Source organism: Sander vitreus, chromosome 13 (assembly GCF_031162955.1).
Source record: "Sander vitreus isolate 19-12246 chromosome 13, sanVit1, whole genome shotgun sequence".
NCBI lineage: Eukaryota > Metazoa > Chordata > Actinopteri > Perciformes > Percidae > Sander > Sander vitreus.
The window spans coordinates 16,006,588-16,018,120 of NC_135867.1; the positions used below are offsets into that span (position 1 = coordinate 16,006,588).

Consider the following 11,533-nt stretch of genomic DNA (forward strand, 5'->3'; position numbering starts at 1 on the left):
AACCTGAGCGTCAGTCAGGGAGGCTCTGTGCGCTTTTCTTTCCTCTTCATTGGTCTCTCTCTCTTTCTCTCTCTCTCTACCCTCTGCATTTCTCTCCTCTGGTTCTTTGCCCCTCTCTGCCTGTAATTTCTCTCCCTCAACCATGCCTCCGACCCTGGCCACAGCGTTCGCTAGGCGCTGGTGGATGGCAGTGACTTCCATCATTGAAAATCTCCTGTTCTCCGCCGTGCTTTTGGGATGGGGATCGCTCCTCATCATGCTCAAGTCAGAAGGCTTCTACTCTTACCTTTGCAACGAGGAGGGTGAGTCACAACTGTACTTTCTGACACTGTCTCATTACTTATCTGTCATTTGTTTCATTATACTTCCCACAACTTTTATGAGGTTATAGAGCAGAACTTTTTCTCCCTGAAATGCAGTACAATATATAATAATAATACTGTTAAAATAAGGATTAGTGATAAAGGGTGCACTGACAGTCAGTCTGTGGACACTAGAGGTCAGGCAAAGGGGGGTGCAAGGTTTTAATCAAGACATGTAACTTAACACTGCTGCCTTTTTGCCTCTTCCTTTCTTTAGGAAGAATAAGTGTTTTCTCTGAGGGGGGCATGGACTGTTTTTAAGGGACTCAGGAGATTAAACATGATCAGTTAAATTAAAGTGAGAGCATGGTTGCAGGCTGACAAAGTGGTCCAAAGTTAAAGAGTAAGAGACTCCAGTGTCTCATAAACTCCAGTATAGCATTGCCCCTTCGAGAGCTTTAACTCTCAGAAACTCCAAATTGAAGACACAGCAGAAGACTGATTGAGAGGGATCTGATTAACCAATGACGGACTGGATCAGCTGCCCTTTTCCCTCACCCCTTCATCTTCTCTTTTTCTCCCCTACCCTCACCTTGAGCAAAGTCAGTCAGGTGCTTTGTGTTTTTAAGTACAAAGGTGGAATTGATTCACACAATGGGCCCTGTCAGGTTATTATAGAAGAGAGAAAGCACAAGGGAATGTGAGAAAGGAATCAGGCCACACTTATCCTTTGGACCTTATGTGCACTGTGTCTTCCCCCATGTCCTGGCTGTGGGGAGCCCTGCTAATCCCACAGACACTTAACTATTGGTTGGATTCTGTTTTTCTCTCTCACTAGTAACCACAATATCTCCTAGGGAGTTTACACAATTGAGTTATCTGACCTGTGATTTGTAGAAGGATGTTTTTCCAATTCCTAGTGGTTGGCACTGTCTTTCTATCAATCTTCATTTGCAAGTGATGCAACTTTGTCTTGTTTTATCTTTAGGCTTATTTAGCATGACTTGTAGCCTAAGTTTCAGCCAGAAACCTTTAATTACTCAAGGCTAATTCCAGTCACGTTTATAGGATAGTAAAAATGTTTGTGTGTCGGCACAGACGCAGACTCGCCACTGAGGTAACAATTGAGCACCCACGACTGTAGGTTACTTCCTGGAGTGCTGCCGAAGCTGTCTATTTTTTATTCATCTTGTTCTAATAATATAAGAGGGAGAGGACAGCAGAACCAGCTCAGCTCTTTTCAGGCATGTGACATGTCATAGAGGGACAGATTTTATGACTGGTAATATGGAAGTTGAAAGTCCACTGATAAAAGGACAGGGAGAGAGAAGCCGACTGATAGAAAAGTGATGAACAGTAGAAATCAGACCACTGGTGGGGTTGACAGTAAAAAAAGTTGACAATGATGCAGCGTAGATTAGGCGTTTGTGCACATGCAGCAGTAATATTTGAGGAATGGTTAAAGCTTGATTTTATGTGGTTAAGTCAGTGGATCATCATGAAGGCCTTCACAAGCTGTTAATTTAGCAGCATCCTGCCTAATCAAATCTTCTTGGAACTCATGCAACTAAGCTTTCTTGAAGTACACTTTGGCACTTTGCTATGAAGAACATCATGGTGTCACAAAGGGATTCCATGCACATACTTGCCTCACATGACTACAAAGACGAGTGGCTGATACCATAGAGGTGTAAGGGCGTGTAATCCAGAAAACATCCGCCCACATGAATAATAAATTCCCAAACTGCTGCTTCCCTTCCTCCCTTACATGGACTTCTCAGGACTTTTGAACCTTTTCATATTATCTATGTGAAGGTTCTGATAATAATATGAAGTTTATTGCCAGTTCCATCTTATCTCTTTTTAGCTTAGGCATTCCAACTCACTAATAACATTTGAATAGCATCTCAGTTGAGGCAAGTAGGTACATTTTTATCTTTCTGTGGGTCTAAACTGTGCATGTTTTTCTTCTGCCCCCAATATGATGTTATACATATGTTTCTAGTTATACTTATGCCAGGTTCTGTGGCAAAAGCCATGACTCAGCACAGCTGAACTCAACCTTACACAGTCATATGATTATTCACACCACTCAACCTTTATGGACAATGTGTTTGTGTATCAGTAAGATTAAATAAGACTTGCCTGACTGCCATGTCTTGGCCTCTTTCAGAGTCTGTCAGACTCCAAAAAGTATCTAACATCCCATCTTCTACCTACTTTCATCATGTTCTTCAGGCAACAGTTCCAGCTACAATCTGTCCCAACTCCTGGCAACGCCAAAACCCGATGACTATGCAGACTACTATGAAAATGAGGGTGGCATGGTTGGTCTGGGAGACGGAGTAGAGATGAAGCCCCTGATTCCTATGGATGGGTCCCTGAGGATGAACGGCTGGCTGATTTGTAAAGAACAGGATGAGATGCTGAACCTGGCGTTCACAGTGGGCTCCTTCCTGCTCTCGGCCATCACCCTGCCACTGGGGATCGTCATGGATAAATATGGGCCTCGCAAGCTACGACTGCTGGGAAGGTAAGCAAAGGAGAGAAGAAATCATCCAGACTAACTATGTGATGTTATTTATTTTCAATTCTGTGAACAAAATTCTATTCACATTCAATTGTTTTGGAAATATGTACACGTAAAATCCTTTAAGAACCCAAACAAAAATGGCAGAGATAAGCTGCAACTTAAATTGTCATCATCATTTATTTTCAGCACGTGTTTTGGATTGTCCTGTCTACTCATTGCTTATGGAGCCTACAATCCAAATGGTAAGCCCGAAGAGTGCTTATGTTTCCTTTTTTGCATTGTATTTGAAACAATAATCAGTAGTCGTTGTTGTAGTGGTTGTTGTCTTGAGCTAACCTCTGTCATTTGCAGAACTCTCTGTCCTTATCTTCATTGCCCTGACTTTCAATGGCTTTGGGGGCATGTGCATGACCTTCACCTCTCTCACAGTAAGTGTGTGCTTTGTAATCCTCCTGCTGCAGAGGTTTTGCACCTGCCGCATAATGTTTGTCTATATGTATATTATTTTCTGTCTTTACAGGTCTTTGTCTTGCTGTTACTGCTCTGTTATAATAGTTTGCTGGCTTCTCGCCTGCTTACTCTCTCCCTCCCCTCTTGTTTGGCATTCTGGTTGTTTTTTTGGCTTCTTACACTGCACTCAGTGTTCCTAGCAGAAGGAAGGTGGGGGTTTATTAAGGTGGGGGAGAGAGAGAGGGAGTGAGTCGATGGCTCATTATCACTTTCCACTGCATCTATAATTGTGCTTTAGCAAGAACATCATAGCAACTGTTTGAACGTGTGAGCTGCTCATTTCCCTGTCTTTCTTGTTTAAACACAAACACATGCACTCACTGTAATGTACGTGCACAGAATGACACTCATCACATAAATTAATATTTGCAAACTAATGTACTCAAGCACAACTATGTAGGAAGACAGTGTCACTGAGGCTGCAAAGTAGAGCCACAGCTCTAATTTGTAAAAAGGAAGAATAACAATCAGAAACATAATCATCAGAATCTCCCATTCTGGGTGGTCAGATAATTTATCAGATTTCTTGCAGCCTCTTTTGGAGCCACAACATTCTTTATACAACTTTTGTTTTACATATGCAGTAGTACCCCCCGTCATCAGTTCAGCTTTACGGCGACTCACACAGGAGTCCAGGGCTGTACCATGGTGATGCTGTTCACCAGAGAGGGGCTCTATTCCAGTAAATCTCCCAGTAAATGCCACTTTTCTATACCACCACAGGCTGTTACTGTGATGTACATCTCCTTCGTGGTATTTGTTGCATCTACCTAAATTTCTCATTAGTTGCTCCCCCTGGCCTGAATGTCAGTGATATAGTAAAACTGTAATTTATAGCTTTGTTTGCTCTTTGGTAATAGATGCCCCCAGAGTTGCATAAAACCAAAATTTCCACTTACACTACCTTTCACTCCATCTCCTTCACATCCTGATATACTATACTTGAAAGCCTCATTGTTGGGTTAATCATTAGACTCTACGCTGCTCCTTGACTCCTTGAACATGACTGCACCTCAGACCTACAGGCATTCATTCTTAGCTGAGGGGTCTAACATTCAGCGGCCACCACTGGCTCCTTGCCAAATGCAGTTGTCAGGTCACCTTTCCCATTTAGGTTTGTCCAGCAGCTGCAAATGTATCTCTAATGTTTAAAAAATCTATTAGAACAGTTGTCTAAGTACTCCTGGTGATATTGCTGGGAGATACTGGATGCTTCAATATGCATACTTTCTCAATTAAGTACAAAGACAAACATGCCTCTTCCTCAGCTTCCCCAGTCTTATGTAATTGGATGTGCTTGTTGTTGTTCAGTCTCTTGAAAACAGAGTAGCTTGTGAATGCCTTTGTATTTGGATGTTTTGCCACCCACTGTCTCCTGTTTTCCCTCCCAGCTCTCTTTTCTCTGTCCTTAAACGGGAGTAAAGCATGTAAAAGGCCGGAGATAATGTCACCTCACCTCAGTCACCCTGTCTCTGCAGCCCTGTGTTTGTGTTGTGTGTTGGACAGCTGTGTGTCTGTTATGTGATGCTGTTTTATATTGCTTTTATTGGTGTTCAACACACTTTTTTTGTCTTATTTTCTCTGATGTCTGCCTGCAAATTGGTTCCCAGTGTCCACTCTGACCCCGGTGTCAGTAGGCACCATCCTTATGGTGTCCCCAATCTGTCTTAGAGCAGCTACACTGTAACCTTTGTAGTTACATACACAACGGAATATATCATTACATATGTATAAATCATATTTCAATTTGCTTGCAGGTTTGTGGAATAGCTTGATTCTAGATTACAATAAGGACGTATAATGTCTCTTTTCTACTCTCTTTCTCTTTCCCTCTAGCTCCCTAACATGTTTGGAGACCTCCGTTCCACCTTCATCGCCCTGATGATTGGCTCCTATGCCTCCTCTGCTGTCACCTTCCCTGGTGTCAAGGTAACAAACACTGAATCACCCTGCCACACACCTGCACCGACACTGATGAAAACAGTTTTTTTCACCTCTCCCCCTATAAATCTTTTGTTTTTTGTTATTTCATACTGCTTTCCAAGAACTGTTTGCGAAATTCTTATATTTTACATAAACTGACATAACTCTTAAACGCACTGTGCAACCACATTTAGCTTCTACCAGTGCATTCTGATTTCAGGTGTTTCCTCTGTTTTTTTGTATTTATTCGTCATGTTCTGATGTGCACAGGTGATCTATGACCTTGACATATCTTTCATCACTATCCTGGTGGTGTGGGCTGCCTGTGCTGGACTGGTCTTCTTAAACTGCTTCTTCAACTGGCCACTGGAGCCGTTCCCAGGACCAGACGACATGGACTACAGGTGAGTACACGCACACACACACACACACACACACACACACAGACACACACAATGTAACACAGATACAATTCACAGTAAACGTCCCACATGTACAAATATATGCTCACTTATACTGTATGTAGGTGCAGTATGGTGTTATTCCAAATGTCACAGTATGCACTGCATTGCACTACACAGTGATATGTGTTTTAGAAACAAAACTGGACTAATAAAGTAATAGAAGTCTCTATTATGTTTCAAAGTATATGGAGTACTCAACATCAATGTTACTGTTTGACGAATAATTATGTAATAGCCTATGTGTAAAAATGTGCGGTGTAATCCGCCAGGTTAAAGTCTATCTGCTGATGATCACACTTGCACTCATCACCGTAGTAAATCCTGTTGTTAATTAGAATGCCTTGCTTGTTCAGCGAAAAACTTTTCCATTAGACTGATTCAAGACAAATAGGATATGCATATTACCTGTGTGTCACCATTTTAACATGTCCATTTTAACACTTTTCTATTTCACCATGACCCCCTCCCTTGTCACTTAACTTCCATCTGTCCTTCCTCACCTGCTGTCCTCTACTCCCATTCTTTTTTTCTCCCTTTCATCCCTCTCTCCTCTTCTACTTTCTCAGTGTAAAGATCAAGTTCAGCTGGCTGGGCTTTGACCATAAAATCACAGGAAAGCAGTTCTACCAACAAGTGACCACAGTAGGCCGTCGTCTCAGTGTGGGCAACAACCTCAAGCAGATGGAGCTGGCCACTAATGACGGAAACAAGTTCTGCCTCTCCACAATGGACCTGGAAATGGAGTGCAAGCCAAATGACGAGTGTAAGAGTGCAGAATTCAGCCAACTCCTTGCCCCCCCCCCCCCACCCATTGTTATGCTTCTCACTCTAATGCATGTTGTTTACCTCTGTTTTGTCCTGTTTCTCCCCTGCAGCCCAGTCATTCTTCAAAACCATCATCAGCCCGATCTTCATGCTCAGTCTGTTGACCATGTCTATCACTCAGCTCCGTCTCTTGTTCTACATGGGAGCCATGAACAGCGTCCTGGAGTCGCTCAGTGATGGAGACCTCAACACAGGTCTGTGGCTCTGCATTTTTTCTAGTAACTTTCTGTCTCTCTGTATGTAGACAAACATGAGCACTTGTTGATTTTGTTTTCTTTACTATGAATCAAGTTTCTGTGTCTTATACTGTATAACTGTGATTCATGACTTCTAAGCCGCTGGACTTATGCGGTTTTTATTTAAATTTCAGTGGAGAGAATGGAAGTCGGTAAGAGTTTATAGTTGTATCAGTAGATTACTGAAGCATTAGGCTGTTAACGCTCAAGATGACTACAATTAGAATGTAACCTCTAGTTTTGTGTGGGTTTACCATCTCAATACTGTACTAAATCCACTACCACTACTCTCTGGCTTTTGTCATAGCTAGTGCTATTATTTCATTTGACCTTGCCTGTTGTCCATGTCCATAACCCAGTCCTTCAACTGTCATTCAGCTTTAATCTGAAACCACCAGGTACCATTTTCTTGTACTCATTAACTAACTTTGCACTTCAGCACCAGCAAAGAGCTTACATCATATGATATGAGCAGTTTCACATGACTCTCTACTCATTTATCATTAGTCCTCTGACCATAAAGCCCCTGATAATGGCATCAAATTGACTTTCTCAGTATCCACTGTTGTTTCGATATGTCTCTACCGCCTAGGATTAATAATTAACTGTACCATCAGAGTAATTAACCAGGTAGAAACCCTTCATCTCTGTCTTATTTTTATCCTTCAACCTCCCCTTTCTTATTTTTTCTCAATGTCTAATATTCATTGGAATCTCTCTTTTTTTTAACAACCTTTTTGTCCTCAACGCCTCACTCAGTGAGTCTGTACTCCTCCATCTTTGGCATGCTGCAGCTGCTTTGCCTGATGACTACTCCTGTGATTGGTCAGATCATGGACTGGAAGCTGAAGGACTGTGATGACGGAGAGGAGGAAAAGGAGCCCTGCAGCAAGTGAGTCAACGTGTTCTTTTTAGACTGCCTTAACTCCTTCCCATTTGTAGGTTCAGACATTACTGCAATGTTTAACCTGCCAGTGTGACGAATAGAACCAAGAAATTAACCTTTATTGTGAAATAGAGTTGCAATATCAGTGCCTGTGTAATCTGATCTCTCTTTCTTCTTTCTGATTTTGACTGTTAGGGGGGAGATAAAGAAAAAGCGCAGAGATAAAAAGACCCAGAAGGTGACCAATGCCTTGCGAGCGTTTGTCCTCACAAACCTCCTTTTAGTGGGATTTGGGATCACCTGTCTAGTGCCCAATCTCCCCGTGCAGGTGGGTGGTCCACTTCAGCTGTCAGAGATACAGACAGGCCTTCAAAGTGCTTCAGAGAGACAACAGACTTGCTAGCATGTCATTTTATAACCTTATTTAAACATGTGTAGTGTTTTAATCAGTTTAATCTTTTCTTTTACAATGCATGCTACATATTGTTAATGTAACGGAAAACAGGGAAAAAGCTAGACTGGCTCTGTTTGCCTACCAGTCAGTAGACAGCTATCTTAGCTTAGCATAGACTGGGTAAAGATTACAAACATATACAAAAATAAATGTTAGTTAGTGAGCCTTACAGGGTCTGGTAGGTCGATTTACCTTTGAACAGAGCCAGGTTAGCTGTTTCCCCCTGTTTTCAGTCTTTATGCTAAGCTAAGGCTAACTGTTAAATGTTAAATTATGCTTTAGGACCCTCATAAAGCAACTGACTGAATGACCAAAATGATTATGAATATTGATCTCTTTTACTTTCATTTTTCCTCAGATTGTGTCATTCGTTTTACACACTGTGGTGAGAGGATTCATTCACTCTGCTGTTGGCGGCCTATATGCTGCTGTGTAAGTCACAGTGTGTCTCTCTAACCTCTCAGACACACACACACACACACCATCACCATCACCATCATCATAACCTTTGTCTTCTGCATGTGGATGCAGCGTCAAACTGAGAAACTAAATTTACTGCGTCCGTCTCTGCAGGTATCCCTCCTCCCAGTTTGGCAGTCTAACAGGCATGCAGTCTCTGGTCAGTGCTGTGTTTGCTCTGCTTCAGCAACCCCTGTTTCTGGCTATGATGGGACCCCTACAGGGAGACCCATTCTGGGTATGAATGCACACACACACACACACACACACACACACACACACACACACACACACACACACACACACACACACACACACACACACACACACACACACACACACACACACACACACACACACACACACACACTGAACAACTTTCACAAATTAAACCTTCAGGCATGGCTAATTCTGGTGTTGTCCCCCAGGTTAATATTGGACTCTTAGCTCTCAGTATGCTGGGCTTCTTGTTGCCTCTCTACCTGATCTGCTACAGACGGATGCTCTACAGACAGCAACAGCAGAGGGAGGACAACGCTAAGATCTATTTCAAAATCAATTGCTCCGACATTCCTGAGGCCTATGTCTAAAGAAACGTAAATGAAGAGAAATGGATAGCAGAGGATGAAGAAAGATTTTTTTTTACTGTGAAACATTGCAATCCAGTAATACGTGCGTGCATACATAGGCATGCAAAAGGACAACTGAAATCTTAACTATTTAGAATATCACATTTAAACTGTGTAATTGGTACACGCACAAACTGCCACATCCATTTTCCAAAATCCCACCAAGATAAACAGCTGATGCTGCCGTTGTCACAGAAAGGAATCAGTTTGACAGTTGCTGAGGCGGAAAGTGAAATATGGAGGGAAAAAGAAAAAACAAGAGGAAAGACTGTGAAAGGAAAGAGGCACAAGCCCTCTGCATTCCCCCAAATCCTCTGACTTCTCTTTATATTCCCTCCTCTCTGGGCTGCACATTGCAAAGTGCAGGGTCCATTCCACATAAGACTGCTTTAAAATTCCCCATATGAGAAGAGAAATTAACAGAAGAGCATGTTTAGCTCATGAATATCCCCCTGGGACACTGGCAAGACAACAACCTCACCAATTTTATCAGACTTTTTTGTTTAATATATTGACTTCAAATCATCCTGATTGCAAATGACATAACATGGTGCTACCTATCTATTAATCAGCTGGATTTTTTTTTTTTGATAGATGGTGTAAGGTAAGTGTGGACTAAATAAGCGACAGGGAGGAGAGAAGAGCCTTATTGTTGATGTTTCTCGGGCAGGTAGAAAAAGAGATTCATTATGATTAATTATGGGACTTGATTTTTTTGTTTTTCTTAACATCTTATATTATGAAACTACTGTAGCTTAGAATATACTGAAGTATTGGATAATGTCAGTGTTTTAATGGGCTGTATTCTGTAAGAGGGACATCAAACAGGTGTGTTTTGCTAAAAGCAAAATGTTCATGTATGTTTAGAGTATTTTTTTAATTTCCTGCTTTATTTAGTTTTCTTTTTATATGTTAAGTTTACCAGTGGTATCTTTTCAATATACCTTTATGTAAAAGAGAAGATTTGTTCATTGGGCAGCATGTTCTATTGAGCTTTTTACACATACTGTATCAGTGAAATTTGTCCTCTTTGCATTACATGGTATACTATTTATATATCATGTTCTCCATTAAAGAGATATTTTGCTGATTTAAATCCAGCTCTGTGTCATGACAGTGTGGGCAGTGTGTTTAGATGAAAAGTGTTTGGCTTCCCTTGGGGGGCCAGTGCACGTAGCGCCCCCCGGAGCAGAGCAGCAGAGGTCTTCAGAGATCCGCCAGATGACACGACACACGTCATGGAGGTCTGCCCAGAACTCTACTGCTCCGCTTTTCTGTGCACTGGAATCTACGGAGGGAAGCCAAACACCGTTCATCTAAACAAAATGTCCACACAAAGATGACACAGAGCTGGTTTTAAAATGGCAAAGTATCCCTTTTAAGTGTATTCATAAAATCATGATGATTCAGATGCCTTATCTTAAAGTCGGTATTAAAAGTCTTTCTGCCTACTTTTTAGCACTTTATATCCTGTTAACCCCTTTTAAATTTCACACAGATCAGCTTATTTCAGCACTTCTCTCCTGGTGCCTCTCTAGAGAACTAGTCCCACTTTCATGTGGAGCTCCTCCTACCCTCATTTGTGTATTTATTTCATTTTACACTCCCTTTTCCATAATACATTTCATCATGTATTTAAATTGTGCTGTGCTGACAATGACTCATGTCTGATCGTATACTTTGTTGTTCGCATAAAGCTCTTCTTCTACCGTTGAAGATAACGTAGAGATGACTGTTGTGCAGGTGTTCCTATGGAAGAATTTGTGGGGGTTAATAAAGATGAGTTGATCTCTTGCTCATGTTTTTTCATTGCTCACTAGGCTACATTATATGTCTCTGTATCTGTGTAATTCTTACCTGGTCACAGAAACTGTGGCTATTTATTACTCACATTCTGTGTGGTGACATTATAACAAAGCAGGTCTTCACCCAGTTCTCTAGTACATGGTTTGCTTGCTTTTTTCATTGGCAGGAAAATTTTTATGGATGTATGACTTTTTTCTGTTTCTGAAACGGACCCTTTTCAAAATTCTAAATACATAAATTCAGAAAAGCAAAAAACAAATATGGAAGTAATTTCCAGCTGATGGAGTTTTTAGGTTGTAATGCAACCAACCAGCAGAGGTCAGTATTGGCAGCATGTCTTTGAGGGCCATTACACTGAATGAAGGTACATGTTTGTCGGCTGATTGAATTGAAGTCTGTTGTCTGAACAAAATTATAGTCAAGTTTTACTGATTTTTTTATACACAAACACCAGCATTTAAAACACACTGACAAGAACAGAAACTCATTTCTCAAACATTTAGTAA

At 41.4% G+C, this 11,533-nt stretch overlaps 1 protein-coding gene across 1 annotated transcript; it reads left to right on the forward strand.

Moving 5' to 3' along the window:
- On the forward strand, positions 1 to 11,009 carry slc43a2b (solute carrier family 43 member 2b). The gene is made up of 13 exons (XM_078266500.1): positions 1 to 302; positions 2,541 to 2,835; positions 3,022 to 3,077; positions 3,187 to 3,263; positions 5,182 to 5,274; positions 5,539 to 5,672; positions 6,299 to 6,495; positions 6,608 to 6,751; positions 7,553 to 7,685; positions 7,875 to 8,007; positions 8,492 to 8,565; positions 8,707 to 8,830; positions 9,021 to 11,009. Exons 1-13 carry the CDS (start codon positions 143 to 145, stop codon positions 9,180 to 9,182), a joined length of 1,782 nt encoding a protein of 593 aa, XP_078122626.1. The 5' UTR covers positions 1 to 142; the 3' UTR covers positions 9,183 to 11,009.
- Positions 11,010 to 11,533: the final 524 nt, after the last annotated feature.

Excerpts from the sequence above, each read along its gene's own strand:
- slc43a2b (XM_078266500.1), top strand. The coding sequence starts at position 143 with ATGCCTCCGACCCTGGCCACAGCGTTCGCTAGGCGCTGGTGGATGGCA. Across the intron at positions 2,836-3,021 it reads AAGCTACGACTGCTGGGAAG|CACGTGTTTTGGATTGTCCT; the intron begins GTAAGCAAAGGA and ends ATTTATTTTCAG. Across the intron at positions 6,496-6,607 it reads GTGCAAGCCAAATGACGAGT|CCCAGTCATTCTTCAAAACC; the intron begins GTAAGAGTGCAG and ends TCTCCCCTGCAG.